Genomic DNA, 20,149 nt, shown 5'->3' with positions numbered 1-20,149 from the left:
GGTGTTTTCCTTTAATCAGAGCTTCGTAATTTCTCCTGTTAGTGTGTTCTTTTTATTCTTGCTGGTAGGTTGTGGCAAGCTATTTGTTTACCTGTGTAAAAGAGAGGAAGAAATTTTGTTCTTAGTCATGTGCATGTCTTTCAGTGACTGACTTAGCAGTCTGTTTGCCTGTGGGATGGCAGGGCTGAACCTGCAGACACTCCAGCTGCCTTTAGTACACGTGTTGCACAATGCGAGAGAGCCAATTTTAATCCTTTTTTCATGGAAGGGGTCAAAAATGTGAGTCGGTAACTGGCGTCTTTAATGTGAAGAAGAAATCCTCCAGCGTGGCGCGTGGAGAAGCTCGGCTCGCGGCAGCCAGGTGCGTGGAAAGCGAGCCTGCTGCGCGCTGTCGTGAGCAATGCAGATGCTCCGGCAGCCCGCTCTGCCTTCTCAGCTTTGACACGAAAACCACACCGATGACAAGCGGGAGATCTTATTTGAGGAAGTTGAAAAGTCGTATCATTTAAGTGGTTTGGGTTAAATAAACACCGTTTCTTTTGAACTTGCAGAGCGGCCAAGCGTGTATGGTATTGGGGCTTAGATTTGCGAGGGAAGTATCCATAGATACCTAAAGAGAAACAGGTGGGGAATATCACATGCAGTATCAAAGATGCTTTTGTGCTGAGAATTACTGAATTAAGGTGTAACAGAGCTGCTTTGTTAGCTGACCAACGTTGTTAAAATCTCTTTCCTTTTTCAAACAGGAAATCTTGCTGGCCCACACAGGAAAAGCAAAAGCAGTTGACAAAAGGCTTGTAATTTATATACTGACAGCCTACTTCATTGTTAAACATGATTCTTTAATGCACTGTATCTGGTGTGTGATTGATTTCCTTGTAGGCTGTTACCCAGCTGAAACTAGCAACATATCAGCATTGTTTCTTTTTCCTTGGAAATTGAGGATAAATTCAGTGCTCTTTGAAAATACTGGGTCCTGAGACCTTGCAGAGCTGGTGAGCGACTGCGCTTGGCAGCTGTTTAATCGCTCTCTAGAAAATTGTATTTATAAGGCCCCTTTTTTGTTACACGGTACAAATCTCGGCTGTGCTGGTGAGACTCAAGGGTTAAATTCCCAACACTGTCGCATATGGCAGTGAGCAGAATCACAGATGTTGATGATACAACATAATTAGTATTCTTTTATGTAAATGAAGGCTGTCAATGTTACCATAGTGTCTATACTCTTTCAAGCTGGAATCTATGCCACTTGGTCAAACCAAGGCTAGACGGGATTATTCCACAATTTTCTATCAAGACCTGAGCAGAAAAATAAAGAGGAAAGAGGGGAAAAAAGGTCAGGGAGGAAGGTGAGAGGAAGGTGGGAAGGGATGTTTCCAACTTGGAAGGAAGAGACCAAATCAGTCCTTTGTTTAGTCTAGGATTGCCAAAAGTGCCTTTCCAGATCCTAGGATCTGCGAGTGAATGAATGCAGCCCAAAGGAGAGGTGTGTCAGATTTCTGAACTGTTTTAAATAAACAGCTAAAATGGTTATTTAGACGCTGCAGAATCCTTCTGTGGAGATAAATTCTGAAGTGGCCACTTGTGCTTTAATCTGAACTGGAGAAGAGTTAAAGAATAGAAGAGCTTTGATTTTTCTTTAACATATTCCATCTTTAGCAGCAGTGTCACTGGAAAAAGATAGTAATTAAAGTAAATTTGCGTAATTTGGGGACCGCTAAAAATATGTTTTCTTAACCCGATCGGATAGGTTTTCTGCATACCAATCGAGGCAACTGTTCAATACCTATCCTAAAGCTTTGGGAAAGCATGCTGTGGCCTTCGTTATGTTAAACTTTGCCCCTCGTAAAATGATATTTTTTTAACTAAATATTCTGTATGCCAGATCTGACACTCTCTGTGACATCTGTAACCACTTTGTGCCTATTATTGCTGTCCCTCCTAATACTACTTTGTATTGTATTCAAGTGCTGTAGTCGTAGATTTGTAAGCAAGTTAATTTAGTCTTTCTTGGATTATTACAACAGATACATTTTTACAGTCTTTTCTCCCTTTGGCAAAATGCAGGTTTTTCCTATTTTTCTTTCCTCTGTAGTTCTTATTTTGTTGCAGTTCACACTTGACAACTATTCATTACTTCATTTTTATTGGTTGAAAAATCATCTAGAGATGAAATTTAATTCAGGACAGATTTTTTTTTTTTTTTCTTTCTCCCCATCTCCTCCCCCCTTCTTTCACCAAGTTATCGAAGCAGCCAAAATTGAAGTGATCACAGGAGGTGCACGTTTTTGCTCAGTTTTTTTAAGTCAGATTTTTTTCTCTGCCATATGTTGGGTCATCCACTACAAAAGACTTATGATGAAGAGGCTACATGTGATCAGCAGATTTATAGATTATCAGAAAATGAAAGCAGAAAAATGAAATTCCAGAGTGTCTCTTCCATGTGACGTTTCTTAACATCTGAGTATTTGGGTTCCCTAGGTGTGTTCATGCTTTGACTTCCAGATAATTCTCTTCTCTGTAATAAATGTGTTCTCCGCAGTAACTCTTGCACTGAGGGGATTAATCGTGTTCCAAACCAACCCTGCCAGCGTTCTTAGTTTGTGTGCATCACAAGAATATTCTCTCTCTAGGGCTTTGAAGCTGTGCTGCCTTACAATGAAGAGTTAAGTAGCAATTAAATTCTCGAAGAACCGCCAAGACTCCTTTGGCTGAAATGGGGATGTTCCGTGCCCTGGATGCTGCGTGGCGGAGGAAAGGATGTTTAGACATGACTCCGTGAGTAGCGTGTGTGAGCGAGTGGGTCTGGGGGCTGTTTCGGCGCCCCGATCTCTTCCCGTTGGATCGGAGCATTGGAGGGTCTGTACAAAAGCAACCACAGCGCTGGCGTGTGGTGTGGTGGTTCAGTTGTGCTCTTTGTACGGCTGAGTATCTTTTATAAAACATATGGACGCAGGACACGGAGTGAAAGCTTTTCGTGCCTTCTAGTTCTAGTATCCCTGCTTTCATTTCTCTTCACTTTCAATATAGTAATTTAATAAATCAGTTGCTTTTTCTGTTTATGCATGCTCATGCAAACATGTCCACATGCTGACGTTCCTTTAGGTTTACTATAACACAGTATTAGACATTCCATTTTTTTTTTTCCCTGATGATTTTCTTAAACATTAAAATGTTTAGGAGGCTGTGGGAAATCAGAAAATTCAAGGGTAGCATGTAAAGCCTGCAGACTTGCAAATGCTCTGGTTATGACAATTATCTGGTTTTTTTGTGGCTTCTGCGAGAAGTTGGTAACCTCAGTGTAGTTCCTGATGACATGCATTCCGATTCCAAATTCATTTTGTATGTATCAATTTCAAGAGGGCAGCTAAAGATCAAATATGTGTGTGGACTGAATTAATCTTTTTCTCCTTGGAAGCGAGCCATTCAGGTTGGGTAAGCCGTGCTGGCAGCTGTCTGGGCCGTCCTTAGTAGACAGATACACAGTTTTATTCTGTAGACCTTGTCAATCCAATATCCTTTGCTAGTACTAAAAACTGCTTTTTAAAAGACCGTGTGCAGAAATTATGTAGTTGGTTGAGGGAAAACCAGTTGGGATTGACAAGATGCGACATCTGTATTTTTATAGGTCTTTACAGCTGGTACAAAAGAGATCATTTTAAATATGTATAGTGACTCTAAGTTCCTTTTCTTTCTGTTTTTTGCCTTCCAAGGTCAAAGCAGCGAAGACTTCTGTAAGACATGGATAGATGCAAACATGTTGGGCGGCTACGACTCGCCCAGGACCACTCTATCCTGAACCCCCAGAAGTGGCACTGCGTGGACTGCCAGACAACTGAGTCGATCTGGGCTTGTCTGAAGTGCTCCCACGTAGCCTGTGGGAGGTACATCGAGGAGCATGCACTTAAACACTTTGAAGAAACCAGGCATCCATTGGCAATGGAAGTTAATGATCTGTATGTCTTTTGTTACCTTTGTGAAGATTATGTCTTGAATGATAACCCAGAGGGTGATTTGAAATTGCTGAGAAGTTCTCTGTCAGCAATTAGAAGTCAAAAACATGATCCGTCAACAAGAAGTGGCAGGACATTGCGATCAATGGCTTTGGGAGAGGACATGTGCAGCCATCAAAGGACCCCTCAGGGACAATCTCAGATGCTTACAGCTCTCTGGCACAGGCGCCAGTCCTTGCTTGCGAAGGCGCTGCGGACCTGGTTCGATAAGAGCTCTAGAGGGCAGCTGAAATTAAAAGAAAAGAAACAAATGGAGGAGTTGGAGAAAAAGAAGGAGGCAGCTAGGCAACGGCGGCAGGAGATGAAGAGACAACTCCTGGAGGAGCTGGCAAACACTCCTCCGAGGAAGAGTGCGAGGCTGTTGTCTCACGTGCACAGAGAGAACTTGATTCCAAGGAAATTCAGGGAGGTGGCGACCGCTTCCCCTACCTCACGGCAGATGCAGAGCAGCAGATTCAAACAGTTTTATTCCATCCGGCGTAAGCCTCTGATGACTCCCGGGGTAACGGGTCTAAGGAACCTGGGAAACACATGTTATATGAATTCTATTCTGCAAGTGCTCAGTCACCTCCAGAAATTTAGAGAATGTTTTTTGACACTTGATCTCTGTGAAACAGAAGAACTCTTAGCTAAAACTGTGAATGGGAAGTCTAGGATGCCTGGCAAATTGGCAAATGGGTCTGCTGCTAATGAGTCAGGGAAGACTGACAAAGTGGGATCATATGGCACGCAGAGCTTGCCAGCTGGCTTAAATGGTGGCTCCTCAATAAGCAGGAGTTTAGAACTAATACAGCCCAAGGAACCGAGTTCAAAGCACATCTCCCTCTGTCACGAATTGCACACCCTCTTCAGAGTGATGTGGTCTGGCAAGTGGGCGCTCGTGTCCCCCTTTGCCATGCTGCACTCTGTGTGGAGTCTGATCCCGGCGTTTCGAGGTTACGATCAGCAGGATGCTCAGGAATTTCTCTGCGAGTTGTTGGATAAAGTACAGCAGGAGCTGGAGTCGGAAGGAACGAAGCGCAGGATCCTCATCCCTTTCTCACAGAGGAAGCTCACCAAGCAGGTCCTGAAGGTGGTGAACACCATTTTTCACGGGCAGTTGCTTAGTCAGGTATGCACCTGTTTTTACCCAGAAATCACTTGGAGCTGTTCACACTGAGGAGCAAAGGCTCTGGTTCTTGAGGAGCCACCAGGTACATAAGAGGAGTTGCTTAGGAGCACCTTCTGAGAAAGAAATCTGATGGGTTGCTGTGCAGGTTGTCAGCATTGTTGATACTTGTCATGTGTATTGTAAATTCAGTTGACTTCTGCCACTTCAGAATGAAATCTGCACAAGTACAGAAGTTCTGAGCCCTTCGTTTTAAGTTTTTACCGTGTTTTTAAAGCATCTTTGTAGTTTTGTCACTTCCTGGTTTTATTTCCATGGCTAGAAAGAATATGATGAAGGACAGAGAGGGCAGTCATCTTGTGCTCTAAAGAATAAGCTCTCTGTGACAATTTTTTTTAGCAGGCATATGAAAGTCATCTTGAAATACTGAGCATGCTTAACATACGTTTCTGTAGGAGATGAAAGTGCCTGTCGTGCTGCTCAGTCTCTTATTCCTGTGCTGTTCCCTTGTCTGAAATGTGTTATTCCCCACAAGGCAGACCCCGAGAGCCCAGTGCACTTTGAAAGTCCTCAACTACCTTTGCTTTCCAGGAGAAATGAAACATCTGCATAACTTGACACTCAAGTGTTTGCAAGATCAGACCATGAAGTGTATTATATGTGTGTGTTCTCATGACTATTTATATCATCCTTCTCAGTGCCAGTCTTACTAAGCTTACCCCTCATAAGAGATTACATGCACGTTGAAGATTAAAAGGTGTATTTTTCAAGTTAAAAGCTTTTGGCTTTTCAGGGAAAGGATGCTTGAAGTCGTGGTTCATTTGAATCGTCTCTGCAGTGCACGAACTTTTTGTGGCCTTCTTAACTAAACGTTCTTCATTCAGTTGTGGCTCTTGGCTCTGGATGATGGTGTGTTGTGGGCTCGGGTCAGTGTTCTAGGTTCAGTTGTAGGTCTCTGTTAACAGTGTGAAGGTATTCACAAATCAGTGTCATTTATCTGCTACTGTGATACACTATAAATAACTTGCTGAGCTATTTATTGTACTTTTTAAACTCTTGTGTACCTGTACTGTGTTTAATTTCAAACCACTCTATGCACAGAAGACTTCCTTCCCTATCTGCTAGCTACAGATCCATCCTGAAGTTGCTGGTGTCTTTAGTGCATGAAGCTGCAAGGTTGGAAGTTGGTTTCTGGTGGATGGTTCTCACAATAACACAGAGTCTGACCAGATCTGCTCTCTGGTTCTGTTACCTCCTCCTTTCTGCCTCTTGTGTTTAACTGAAAACTTTTCTGCTGTTCTTATTTATATACTTTGGCATGATATGGGAAAACAAGTGCGTCTGAAATTTGTCCTTTCATGCTCCATTCATGAATAATTTTTATACAGTTAGCAGATGAAACATTAAAGGAATTATACACTTTGAAATATGTGAGGAAAGTAGAGAAACTGTGGAAGGAAGATTGCGTGATAAATGTTAGTGTGTACTTTTTGTACTAGAAAACAGATCCAAAGTGCTTGTTACCCAGCTGTGAATTGGTATTATACCTGTAATGGTGTTCATCTGAGGAAGTAAATCCCATAAAGGTGAACACTGTCTCCATTTTTTTGAGAACTGAGAAAGTAGCTCAAATTATTTGCTCAGGATAGACTTAGTGTCGTGGTTGAAACCTGGCCAGCAGCAAAACACCACGCAGCTGCTCACTCACCCTACCCCACCCCTGGGGAATTGGGGGAGAGTTGGAGGGGTAAAGGTAAGAAGACTCATAGGTTGAGATAAAACCAATTTAATAATTGAAATAAAATTAATAATGGTAATAAAAATAGTAATATTAGAAAATACAAACGAGTAATGCACAATGTTGATTGCTCACCACCCACTGACCGAGGCCCAGCCTGTTCCCGACTTGTGATCTCAGAGGAAAGAGAATCCTGAAACCACAGTCCTGGAAGCCAGAGTGAGCTTCCCACTCAGCCCTTGCCTATACACTGAGCATGACGTTAGGTGATACGGAATATTCCATTGGCCATTTTGGGTCCGTTGTTTTGGCTGCACTCTCCTTCCAGCTTCTTGTGTACCTGTGCCCTAGCAGGACATGAGAAGCTGAAAAGTCCTTGATTTCTTAGCAACAACTAAAAACATCAGTATGTTATCAACATTCTTCTCATATCAAATCCCATACTGAATCCAAAACACAGCACTATTCTAGCTACTAAGAAGGAAGGGAAAAAAAGAATTAGTTCTATCCCAGCTGAAAGCAGGACACTTAGCTTTCAGACTGGAAATAAGTGGTGTTTCTCTTGACTCACAGATCAGCTTTATGTCTGTGAAACTGCACTGCATTTTGGGCATAAACTTACTCTTTAGATGTGAATGTAAATGCCAGTCTGCGGGTGTACACGTACATAACTTCATTTGTGTCTACACGTTTCATTCCCAGGTCACCTGCATAACGTGCAACTACAAATCCAACACCGTTGAGCCCTTTTGGGATCTTTCCCTGGAATTCCCCGAGCGCTATCATTCTATCGAGAAAGGGATCGTCCCTGTTAATCAGGCAGAGTGCATGCTGACAGAAATGTTGGCCAAGTTCACCGAGACCGAAGCTCTGGAAGGGAGGATATATGCGTGCGACCAGTGCAACAGTAAGTCAGATGCTGCTGCTGTCTCTGCCATTAGAAGCACCGTCTGTTTTTCCGAGTGAGCGGTTTCTGATGCGTGTTTTGTGTGTCTGAAAACATATATTGTGGCCTATATGTATAGGGAAACTCCATTCTTCCTTGCTGCTCATGCTGTTTTGTTTCCTCCTGTTGGTAGCTTCTGCTCCTTTGGGCACCAGTTTGGATCTGATCTGTCATTTTTCTCTCATCTCTGCCGTTCAGCAGTGCAGTTTACTAAGGGTTTAATGTGACCCTGTTCAGAACTGCTCTCGTTGCTTGTGTTGGAGGGAAAGGCAACTTCAAGAATGTTTTGGGGGAGAGGGGATTGGATTTAGAGATAAAAGAAGGAACCTTATCCCCTATGGTTTGCTCGTCTCTGCATGGCAGGAAGGCTTTTATAACAAGTCATCTGTATGCTGCTTGTTCTTGATTGAATCAAGAACCAGAATTGAATCAATTAGCCAGAAATCACAAATGCAGAATTCTCAAGGTCTGCTGCCAGGTTAGAGTTTCTGTCTCTCTGTAGGCGTTTTGTCAAGAAGCAATGAACTGACATTATTCTGGGCGTCTCGGGTTAATGCATTACCCGTTAATATGAATGCCCGTGTTTGCTGCGCTCAGCTAGAAGATGACTTCTGCTTTCCTGTAGTAGGTCTGAGTGTAAGGTCATTATATGCCTGAAAATAATTTCAGCCTTGTGCATAATCATGCAGCTCAGCTACCCTGATAAGCTGGATTTGAAATTTTATTCATGCAGGTATTTATGGCAAATGTTCATCCCCTTGGGAGGAAAATGCCAATAATTTGACTTACATTGCAACTAAACAGCTGATGTAGCAAATATTTGTAGAGATCTGTTCTCTATCAACTTGCAAATCTGTTACCAAACATCTTCACAAAGCGTTAGGAAGTAATCGTTGACTAGATGTTCTTGAAACAAAGCCAATTATCATTTGAACAGATTCTGATTCACAAACAATGTTCACAAAGTGTCGATATGGATGAGTACAGCTTCCTCTTAACTCCGTTTTGTTTGATTCTTTGTGGAAGCCTGAATTTTAACAGTTACTTCAGAGTTAAATGGCTAAGGAAACATAAGCAGCTGAAAAAAAAAAAATCAGGAAAAGGCAACCAGCCTGCATCTAGGTGCCAAAAACTATTGGGGGCACTGCTTGTCAGACGTGACGGAGGAGGAGCAACCCATCTGTTCTGAACTGGTGCAGTGAGGTGCAGAAATCTAATTAACAGGTACATTTCTTATTGGAAGCTCTGAAAGCCACCTGTCTTCCTCCTGGTACAGTCGTATGTTCAGTGTCCTGGAAAGAGTAATCACTGGGAAGAGGAACCTTTTTTCCTCTTCTCAGTTTTGGTTCAGCAGTTGTTTTACGTTCTTGGGCAGGCAGAAACCCTGCGAGAGGTTCCAACCTTGCTGGAAGCATTTTCCTCTGACTTGTATTAATATTTTTGAGCTAGTGAAGCTTGCTACTACAAGCCTTATTCTAGTGGTATAAGATGATCAAAGTAGTAGACAGAATACAATGTCAGTTTGCCTGTTGAAACTACTACAACCCTAGCTCTCTTTGACCCTAACTGTCTTAATATTTCTGGTGTATTTCTCAGAGCAAAATGTCAGCGTGAGCAGCTTGAAGGTGGTATCTGATTGTGCGATTATGAGCATCACAAAAGTGAAAAAGTTTAAGTATTTTTAAACGTGTGAGTGTCGATCGTAGAGAAGTTCCTGCTCTTTGAAGGAATGATGGACTTGCATGTCCATCCTGAGTGCATGGGAGCTGGGCTACTGCTAGTGGGAAAAAAAAAAAAAGAGTTCATAATGTGCTCTTTTCCCCTTCTGAAAATTTATTACACTCCTAACAATCTTTGCCTTGATTTTTTTTTTTTTTTTTTGGCTAGGCAAACGGCGAAAGTCTTCTCCTAAACCTCTTGTTCTGAGCGAAGCTAAAAAGCAGTTAATGATCTACAGACTACCTCAGGTCCTCCGACTGCACCTTAAACGATTCAGGTGAGTGGGGCACACTGTGTAACGTCAAGCGAGTGACTTGCCTCTGTCTTTTTGGAAAGAAATAATTAGTGTGGGCCCATAACTTCTGTCGCTTTCTGGGGAATGCACGTGTATACCCATTCTACCCAAACCAGATGTGTGATACCCTCTCAGAGCACTACTTACGTTACAATCAGTAGCTTGTTTGTGGCATGTTTTCTACTGTACACACAACATTTTGTGAAAATTAATGCGGATTTCCTTGAATTGTACTCAGTGGTATCTGAGTTTGCAGGCAACTTGAAACTGTGGCTGTGAGCCTGGTGAACTGATGAGTGAAATGTTTGTTGAAGCTGGAAGCCTCTGATAGTTAAATGTCAATATTATGTATTTACCTGTTGAATACAATGTAGCAGACAAAGTTCAAAATGTTATGAAATGTTTCTAAAATGGTTGGCATAGGCAACTGAGGTGTGTGGTGTTTATAAATATAAAAGTATATTATAAAAGTAAATATATAAAGTATTTTAAATGCTGTTTGACCGTCACAGTAGGTGTTTGGGGTTTTTTTGTGTTCAGCTGTTGCAAATCTCAGCAATATCCTGACTGTAACAAATGGGCATCCATGGTGGAATCGGCTGTATGCGAAAGATGACTGTAGCAGATGTTAGAGTGAAAAGAGAAGGAAAAAAGTCTATGATGCCTGCTTGACCCTAGCAGGGAAAGCTCTTCAGAGTTGTTTAGCGGTGGCTACTTTTGTGTGCATCTTCCCGCAGCCCTGTACCACTGTCGAGAAGCAGGATCCCGAGTCTTTGATTTGTGCCCTTGTGTTTGCAGGTGGTCTGAACGTAATCACCGTGAGAAGATTGGGGTCCATGTCCTCTTTGACCAGGTATTAAACATGGAACCTTACTGCTGCAGGGACTCTCTCTCCTCTCTTGACAAAGAGACCTTTGTCTATGACCTCTCCGCTGTGGTGATGCATCACGGGAAAGGGTTTGGCTCAGGACACTACACAGCATATTGCTACAACACAGAGGGAGGTGCGTGTGCCTTGTTACGGGGGAAACAAATTCAAGAAACTCGTGTTTTATTCCACAGACGTAGGGTGTTGTAAAGCTTTATGATCAGAGTTGTTTGGAATCAAGTTTCCTGACATTCGGTAGTTTGTTTCCCAGAATGTATTGCTAGTAGCATGGGGTTGTTTTTTTAAAAAATTTTTTTTTTATTTTTGCATAAAGCTACAGATTGCTGCTCTTTGCTTTGCGGCCCTTCGGAATGCCTTTTATTGCTTGCTGTTAACAGCATGAATGCTTCATTTTCTCCTGCGATGTAAATCCATGGAGCCGCTCCAGCTGGGTGTCTTTTCTCAGTATCCTTGGGATGATGAGATAAACAGAAAGTGTTTTGAAACTGGACAGGAACTATTCATGAATAACATCCGCGGGGTTTTTGTGAATTTCCAGCAGTCTCTTTCTGCAGCTGAATTAGTATTGAGTCCGTCTTCTGACTTGTGGAGAAAGAGGTACAAATTGGTTATCTCCAAGGAATTTGTATTCTCCTAATTGAGTTTTTGTGCTATAATATACAATTGGTTGAATTATGATTTGGTATTTCTAAACTCTGTTAACAGCACAGAAGTGACCAAAATGTTTTCCAGATTAGAAACTCCTTTCTAAACTGTCTGTAGAGGAAAAGATAGAGAAGCCTTTTCTCCTCCATTGCCCTTTTTCTCTGTGGATGTTTCCTATGAAGAGTTCCAAAATGCCTTCAGAAGGAATTATGCCTCCCTTAACGTCCTCTTTCTCACTTTGATTCCTAGGTTTTTGGGTCCACTGCAATGACTCCAAACTGAATGTATGTAGCGTGGAGGAGGTGTGCAAAACCCAGGCCTACATTCTTTTTTACACTCAAAGAACAGTGCAGGACAAAGCAAGAATCTCAGAAAAACAACTCCAAGCTCAGGTGCCGTCCAAAAATAGTGATAAGGACAGAAGACTGACATTCCCATGATGGGGAGCTCTGTAACTCAATCAACAGTTGTTTTTTAAAACCATTGGCGTTCACATCTTTCCTCTTTGTAGGAAAAAAGGCTCGCTGCAGGAAGGGGATCAGATCATCATGTTTGCTGGCCAGGGCCTGGAAAAGCATATCGAGCTGTGCAATTCTGACACATAAGATTGTAGTCAGAATCTTGTTTTTAAAGCATCTTGTTGTTAAATTATGCTCACAAAATGAAATGAGAAAGTTTGATGCTGTATATCATTCATCTCGTATCAGAAAGGAATTGCGTAAGGCGTGTAACAAATGAGCACAACCAGGAAATAGAAGCATTCAACTGGCTTCAAAAACCTTCAGTACCTAGTAATGCTGATAAAACTCCAGAAGGAACAGGTATAGTACCCTGCCCTTTAATTGCCATTCACATTTCCAGGGTTTGAATCCCACAGTCACCCAGGTATTAATTTGAACGGTTGTTGGATAGATGGAGTTGACTGCCCTGAGCGCCATTCTTGCTGGAGAAATGTTTAACGTTCTTCTACCAGAGAAAATATTCCCCCAGGCCTCAGCTATCTCTGTGATACCAATTTCTTTGCCATCAGCTGAGGACAAACCCATGGCTGGCAAGCTTTGTCAACAGCTCTTTTTCTCAGTGTTACTGGGGCTGCGGGCACACTTGGTGGTTTATTCTCTGGGCTGAACTGAATTGGCAGCTGAATTCACTAGGAATGTGATTTTAAAACAGTTCTGCTCCGGAGAAAGTCTGTTTAAAAAAACAAAACCCTGTAATAAAACAGGAATGTACCTGTGTGTCATATCTGTTTACAGTGGCAGCAAAAATAAAGCCTATACTACAGGCTTCTGCTGGCATAACTTGGTCATCAGGATTATCGAGAAGTCTGAGCCCTGGCTTGCACAGCTGTGACAGCAGAAGCAGGTAGCATGGAGGCATCTTACACTGGCAAACTAGCACTTTTTTACAAATGTGGCTTGTTTTCCTCAGGGGAACAAGGTGGTGGTAATACCACAAAGGTGGGAGACACAGCTAGCTTCTGTTACAGCTTCTGTAATGGAATATTCATTAATTGCAGTGGTCACACAAAGCCCAGACTAACTGAAGGCAGTGAGGTTTGCACGGGTGTCGCGAGCAGAATTCAGCCTGTGAAATCTTTATTTCTGCTGGGACATAAAGGGAAAGAATGTAGTTAAATCTCAAATTCCGTGTTGAGTTCGAAAGGCTACAAAAATGTCTGTATCTGTAATCATCTTGATTTTAGAATTCTATGAGAAACATAGGGCCTTAGTTGACTATTTATAGTCACTTCTCAGCCTACAGTTGTACCTCAGGTGTTTTTATAATTTGGGGTTGGGCTGTTCACATTTCATGTTTTAATCAAATCTGAATATGTAACTGCAAAGAGACGTGACGTCATTCAATCTTGATGGTCAGTTGTTTTTTTTAAAGTGGTTAAAGGTGAAGTAATCTAAAATATGAGGTTCTTCAAAAAAATTGGTTGCATTTCCAGGCAGAGAAGTTCTGAAAGTGTGTTTCTCTTCCTCCCTCTTCTTTTATTCTTGTCAGCATTTGCTCATCAGACACACACTGACAACCCTACGTTGTTGTTGGAGGGGGTGAAGAGGTAAGTTTCCCAAATGCCACTACTGTGACTTCTAATCTCCTGTCCTGTGAGCAAATCGGTCTTTCTTACTTTGGCTGCTGTTAATCACGTCAGCCATGCAGAGATGAACACATCAAACAAGAAACTTTTATTTTGTCAGAGCACAGTGTCATGCTAGGTCTCCTCTGTCCTTAAAGTTTCCCATTTATCGTATGTCTGAGCAACATGCTGCTTTTTGAGCCTACAAAACCTGTCTTTTTGACAATTAAATATAGTTTTGAGATCATATACTGTTATTTTTTGGGGGACAAGACAATTTGAAACAGTCCTATGGGAACTGATTAAAAAGTTTTAGTTTTGGTTCTCTAAAATGTAGCAAGGTCTGGAAGGATTTCTTACGAATGTCTGTATATCTATGTATTTACTAGGTAGGGAATTTTTTTTGTGCTACCAGTAAATAAAATTAATAAAAATGCAACAGGCCAAATTGAGATCCAGTAAATGTGACTGCTGATTGCAGGGGACGCCGAGTTGCGTTCAGAACAGATAAAAGCTGACATTCCTGAAAGAATCAAAATCAAGTGCTTGTGATTATCAGATACATGATGGATTCTTTTCCAGAGCAAAACATAAGCTCTGTGAAGACTATGTGTCTCAAAAAGAAAATTAAAGGAAAAATAGTGCTTAAGATTGCCTTTTTAATCGAAGAGGTGGAAGGGAAAACTGGTATTTTTCCCATGCATCTGTCCTTCCAGGCCTACCCACCCTTTAAGAGGATTATGTTCTTCTAAATGACAGTCATGGTTTGCTATGACTACCAAATGGTACGTTCACTTTCTGAATCCCTTAGCCACGCCGGCCCCGTTTGTATAAAAATCCGATAAAAGGCGAAGCGTTAGTTACTGCAGTGAGCCGAGACTCTTCGCTATGAACGCTCATCTTTTGACTGAGTGTTTTGCGTTAATATCCGAATTCAGGTGTAAGACAGTTGTCACGTGGATCGAGTGGGGAGCTGGGAGCGTACCTGTAGCCGTTGCTGCATCTGATTGCCCGAGCAGATTTTGTAGCATTTGCTGGTGACATCTTTTGACATTAGTGGCCTCTCCATGTGACGTTAGCCTAGTTGTGCTGAGATGTGGAGATACTGCAGTCAGAAAAATGATTGCCCTGATAGGGAAGGAATGAATTATACTTCAAAGTAAATAAACTTGCTTTTTCCAACACTGTGAGGTTTCTGTAATATTTAGCTTTTATTTGGAAGCGATAGCGTATAGCATTTTTTATGCTGTTTGGTTTATATTTGTCTACTGCAGGCTTCTTTATATAAGCATAGCCCAGTGCTCCCTCCATGGTGGACACTGTTTTATAGTGTCCTGTTTGCCAGAAATTCTGATTGGAAGTTACCTCTCTACGTCAGTAAGATGGAAATACTACTTGCAACTACAGTAAAGCCCACTTAAGTGACAAAGGGCAGCCTGTAAAGCAAACTTTGTCCCTCCTTTAGCAGTATGGCTTCAAATCCTGCTAATACACCGATGCGTATTTAGAATAATTCCAGATTTAGGCTCTGCTTCTGCAAACACACAGGCAGATGATGTAACTTAACTCGTGCGTGGAGTTCAGTGGCCACAGTCGTGAGTTGCAAGCTAAGTGTCTGCAACATAAAAACTTTATTTTGGTTCGACTGGGAGCACAATTGGTTTCTCTGAGTAGTGGGGTTCCTGGACTGGGGTTCCAGTCTTGTAGCAAGGAGTCAGTTGCCTTGGGAGATGCTCAGGGCGAGTGTGAGGTCCTTGCAGGTTATTGTCCGAGGGCATAGGAAGCCACTGTATGCTGGCAGATTGTCAGGCTCCTGAGCATGCAGTCTTTGGGACAGAACTGTTCCCAACGTACCCTTATTCCATTCAACTTGTAAGTAAATTGGCATTCCTTAATTTTGCGTTTTTAAGAATGAAGAATCGTAATGTATTCATGGCCAGGTATGATACAGCATCCGCTGTAGTTGTTGGAAACCACTTTCTTTAGCTAACTTTATTCCACTAGCAAGTTAGTTACATAAATTTGCCTTTATGTTATCCCTTTACTGCCTGTATTCCACTATGCATACTGCAAAAACAGTTTCTCTGCAAAGCACTGGAAAAAACAATTTTTTTCCTCCATTAGTTCTGACCAGAACAATTCTCTGGTCTGGCTTTGAAATGGATAATATGAGGCAGCAAATGGAATAATGCATATTAAATGCTTGACATCAAACTTTTCTGGGTGGCAGTACCACCCCCACTTAGGGACTTCCAGATGGTTTTTTGAGTGTAGGAATAAAATTGGAAATGGTAAAAGCATTAAGTGTGTCCCATGGACTCGCTATCAGGAGGTTTTTTTGCTTTTAGAAGGCAAGGCTTCTAGCGTAAATATTGTCCTGGTGGTAATTTAGAAACTCTTTTATTGATTGTAACATCCCCAGGCCTGAATATGCTTAATTGCATCCCAATGAGAGACTAATGAAACTTCTGGCTGTTGCCAGATTACCCTGGGACGAGCTCCAGCAGAAGTCAGTGGTGGTGCAGAATGAGAACTACGTAAGCAAGAGACAGGGAGTTTAGCTTTACCTGCCAGTACAATTTTGTGAACTAATTTTGTATGACTCCTTAGATTTGGTGCCTTGTATCAATAATATTTTGCATGGGACAGAAACGTTGGGAAATAAGTTGTGAATTCCCCCCTCCTGACCGAAGCAGCAGATTTGTGTGTTTTTACAAGTACTCAGTATCACTGACACTTTTACATTTCGTCTCTGTATGTGAATGAAGCTCACCAGCCAGCTCAGAAGCTAGTATTTTAGTGTTACATGTTTGAAATCTCAGTATTTGTAATACTTCACATAACAGCTTGTTCAAAGGAGGATTAGATTTGGCCTTTGAGATTTTCTTACGTCACCCAGGCCCCTCCAGTCTGGTCAGTAAGTTGACGTGTGTCAGAGCATGTAGCATAAGGCAAGGAATAAAAACTCCAGTGGGGTTTTTGCTAGAGTAGCTGTAGCTTTGGGAAGCACCTTCTGTTACAAACCTAATGCTAATTGCTGGTTTAGAAAAGAAAAAAATACCATTCCCATTGTCATGGCAGTGTTTGCACAGGCTTCCTCTTAGCAGCTTAGTAAATCCTTCCACACGTGAGCAAAAGCATGCCGTGGTAATGCCTGCGTAAATTTAATATGCAACAGATACAGTGTGTAAGGTGGCCAAGTGTCCCTTCTTCAAAGTAAATAGTAAAACCCAAGCACCAGCTCTGAACACTGCCTTTTTGTGTGCGTCTAATCCCTTCAGCGGCTTGGAGATCAGGTAGGACGGATTTAGGTGGATAATTTATTGCCTGTGGGAATATAAAACCTCAATTCAGCGGTTTTTTTGGTGTCTGTTACATTAATATTGATACCTGTTTATTGCAGATGGGAATGTGAAGCATTGTAGCAAGCTTCTAAATTTATAAAACCACGTTTAAATGATCAAACGCTGCGTACGTTACCTGTGCCAACTAGTGATTATTTGTCTCAGTTGATTTTAGGGGTGTGCTTTTAGGCTGCTCCTTCTGTTGTACTGATTTTTATTTTGTGTGTGTATGGATTCCACATGTGAGCCAGAATTCTTTCAAAAGAGTTCTTAAGTCATACAAATGAGCTTTGCAATGTATGTTTCCAAAAGGGGGGAAAAAGAAGAAAAAAAGGGAAAAAGAAAAAAAAAAAGGGGGGGCCACGATTGACTTTAACCACTGTTAACTATTTGTTGTTCTAGGATACAAGAATGCATTGCAGTTACAAAGTGCTGTACCCTGAGGGTTCTTCTTGAACTGCCCTACTACTGATTTTGTGCAGGCTGGGAGTAGGGAAGGAGTTGGGGTGGATGAAATGACCAGTAAAAACAAAGCCAAGCCAACCACAGCAGTAAGCCGTGATCTCAGTTTAGATGAGACAGGAAGCGTCTGCCAAGGGGACGCTGTGTGTCAGAGCACTGCGTGTTTGCAGGCAGAGACATTAACAAAATCCAAACGCAGTCTCATTAGCAGCAACCTCCTGTAGTTTTTGTGGTAAAAACTTTCTCTGATCAGTAGCCTCGTACTGGCAAAACAATGGTGCTTTTCCATTACATATTACAGTTCCTAAGGAACAGTACCCCAAATTCTCACGTTTTGTAAAGGAGCTACCTACTTAAAGCCCACGACGTCACTGTAAATGCTTTGCATAACTGGAAGTGAGAAAGGACATGATACAGTTGATGATTTTACCTAATTTGTAATTTTTAGTCTTGATTAACAGACTTCCAATAGAGGGGGCAAGTGGTGAATTGGATTTTTTCCCACGCGCAAGTGCTGCGCCCTGACTTGTCAAACTAGGACTGGAGTAGAAAAGACCTCCTCTTGTTTCTGTTCCTGCTTTACCACCAATTTCTGTGTGAGCCTCTCTTTTTGGGAGCATGGGGCTTCTGACTGTTGCTCCTGCTAAAGAGGAACACCCACATCCCTTCAACATGGGCAGGGTTAAGCGTGAAGTACTTAGGCTAGCCTTATTTCCTCTAGACAACCATACCCATACCATGGGGATAATCTGTGTCAGTACAAATCCGTGTTGTGTTGGTGGCTGGACAAGGGTCAAGAATGTACGATAGCATGGCCAGGCTAGAGCTACGCACGTGGGTAACGTCACCACAGGCCCCTGCTGAACGGAATCAGCAGCAGAGCAATGAGGATAACCACCCGCAAGGCTCCTCTTTTGCACAGTCACTGTAGTGTTTGGGCTGCATAACTCCACACCTCTGATTTAGGAATGGCATTTTCATAGTAAGTGTCATCTTCGTTTATTAAATGGCGTTACTAGGCCTGGCCCTTAAGGCTATTTCCTACTGCTACAAGATGAACCACATATTTCCACGTGAAAACCCAAGTTTTGGCTTAGTCTATCAGATGTGTAAACTACAGTAACTTACCACTGGCAACCTAGAGCCCATGTAATTAGGTCCTATTTTTTCCCTGCTGAACTTCAGCTTTGTTTAAGCAGTCACAAACTCTTTAAGCCACAGCCTTCTATACATCTAACGAGCAGTTTACAGGAAAGGAATAACTTTGTTTCCAGTAAAACTTTTTTTTACAGGTCTGCCTTTCCATAAAAGAAACTTAAACAGCTTAGAAACTTCAAACAGCTTCTCAGAGAGGAGCACAGCCCGGGCGAGCTCCCGTAAGGTGCGATGGGCTTGGGGGGACACTGCCAGGGAGACCCCACTTCTGCTAATGCCCTGGAAGCTTCACTCTTGACTTGAGTAAGGGCAGAATTAAAGCTAATTTTCAGCACTTTAAAAAAAGTTAATCCCGCTCTAAGTTAAGGTGGCTGGAAGGGTGTTGTTGGCAGAGGCCAGATAGAAGATGAGCAGTTTTCCCTCAGTATGAAACCCCCTGGCAGCCCTTGTGAAAACAGGAGTGAAATGCTGCGTTGTTTTCTCGGGTGAGGGGCCAGGCTGGAGCTTGGGTGGGTTTTCTGATTTTTTTCAGTGACTTCTATGGGGGCTTTAAGTTAGAACAGCCTCTAGTTTCTGCTTCAAGTTTCTGGTCCTTAAGTCACTAATGACTTAAGCTGATGTGTGCCATGCTGTGCTCATGAGTGAGACTGCCTTTGCTTCAAGGACACTCCCAGGCAGCAGTGACAAGAGAATCCAATTAATTACTGAATGTTTCTGGCAATCTGTCCAGCTGTCTCACAGCTCAGTGGAAGTGCACTGCTCCTAATCGCAGGTTCAGCAGCTTTTATTTTAGTCAAGGTTCGTTAAGATAACATCCAGTAAGTCACCTATGGCAGCCTTATGTACTTAACTGCATGAACTGCCCCCTGCCTGAACCCAGGCCTCGAGAGGAGATTAGTGTGTTCTAAATCAAAACTAAGATTAACTATAAGATGACTTAATGTTCTAATTAATCCCCTTTTCCTGCAGAAACTGTTTCTGCCTAACTTGGATTACTCATACTTCAAAAGAACTTCATTTCTTTACAGGATGTTAAAATACCCGCTTTGAAAACAGCATTTTTAAGAATCTCTATCGGTAGTGGAATGAGTTTCTCTCTGGGGCAGGTAAGGGGGCAGTTCTCGGCCACGAAACATGGAGGCAACGCTACTTCAGAAGAATGTCTTAAACTAAAACCCCGTGCGTAAACTGTCCAAAGAATCTGAAGCCATGTTGCAGTCCTACTGCCGTAACGCTCAGGGCTGGGAAGTGATTCTGCTCCACAAACAGCATCTTGGAGGAGCTGTCGGGTAACGTACGTGAGTAAATGGCAGCCGTGGCTCCATCAGCCTCGCGTGGTGCTTTCACTGTCCCCCCAGCAGCTTCACCACCCACAGCTGGACTTTAAAGCTGATACTGGCAAGCTGCAGCCCCAGTCCAGGGCACTAAAATGCTATGCAACACCAAATGGCTGCTGCTTCCCACACACAGTCATCGCTCCTTTACAGGAAGTGTCCCAGCTTTATCTCATCTGGACATTTACCCAGGAAACCTTCTGGTGGTTAGAGTTTACCTAGGGCTTGTCACAGTTTTGTTTTTCCTTTGAATAAGTAGCTGATGGGTCCTGCTTACAACCCAGGACTGGACTTGTTCCTTTGTCTTTCGGGTGTGAAATAAAAATCATGTTTTTATGATTTTTTTGTAAATCTTTACTCTTTTTACACCTTGTTTTTGTAAGCTGAAGTTTCTTATTAAAAAAATGAAATTCCA

The 20,149-nt window shown here is 42.3% G+C and overlaps 2 protein-coding genes across 9 annotated transcripts in view; both read left to right on the top strand.

The window, feature by feature from the left end:
* The window catches only part of MED20 (mediator complex subunit 20), a 26,112-nt gene extending 23,342 nt beyond the window's left edge, over window positions 1-2,770 (top strand). The window contains exon 5 of the mRNA XM_074893855.1: window positions 2,634-2,770. The gene's annotated coding sequence lies outside the window, so the exon portion shown is untranslated. The remainder of the gene's footprint in view (window positions 1-2,633) is intronic.
* Window positions 2,638-20,149, top strand: USP49 (ubiquitin specific peptidase 49). Of its 8 annotated transcripts, XR_012632167.1 has the most exons (8): window positions 2,638-2,778; window positions 3,714-5,124; window positions 7,562-7,766; window positions 9,693-9,801; window positions 10,618-10,823; window positions 11,603-12,174; window positions 13,364-13,421; window positions 19,429-20,149. XR_012632167.1 is itself a non-coding variant. In XM_074893841.1 (6 exons), exons 2-6 carry the CDS (start codon window positions 3,742-3,744, stop codon window positions 11,791-11,793), a joined length of 2,094 nt encoding a protein of 697 aa, XP_074749942.1. In that variant the 5' UTR covers window positions 2,638-2,778; window positions 3,714-3,741; the 3' UTR covers window positions 11,794-20,149. The 8 variants fall into 8 exon arrangements, 2 of the variants coding, with proteins under 2 accessions (XP_074749942.1, XP_074749943.1); XR_012632168.1 differs by lacking the exon at window positions 13,364-13,421; XR_012632165.1 differs by having other exon boundaries at window positions 13,364-20,149.

This window comes from Strix uralensis, chromosome 24 (genome assembly GCF_047716275.1).
Source record: "Strix uralensis isolate ZFMK-TIS-50842 chromosome 24, bStrUra1, whole genome shotgun sequence".
Taxonomy (NCBI): Eukaryota; Metazoa; Chordata; class Aves; order Strigiformes; family Strigidae; genus Strix; species Strix uralensis.
Note: the sequence above shows the minus strand (reverse complement) of the source record. Positions and strands in the feature narration are given on the sequence as shown.

Coding starts and splice junctions, on each gene's coding strand:
- USP49 (XM_074893841.1), top strand. CDS start 3,742: ATGGATAGATGCAAACATGTTGGGCGGCTACGACTCGCCCAGGACCAC. Junction 5,125..7,561: donor ACGGGCAGTTGCTTAGTCAG/GTATGCACCTGT, acceptor TTTCATTCCCAG/GTCACCTGCATAACGTGCAA. Junction 9,802..10,617: donor CTGCACCTTAAACGATTCAG/GTGAGTGGGGCA, acceptor TTGTGTTTGCAG/GTGGTCTGAACGTAATCACC.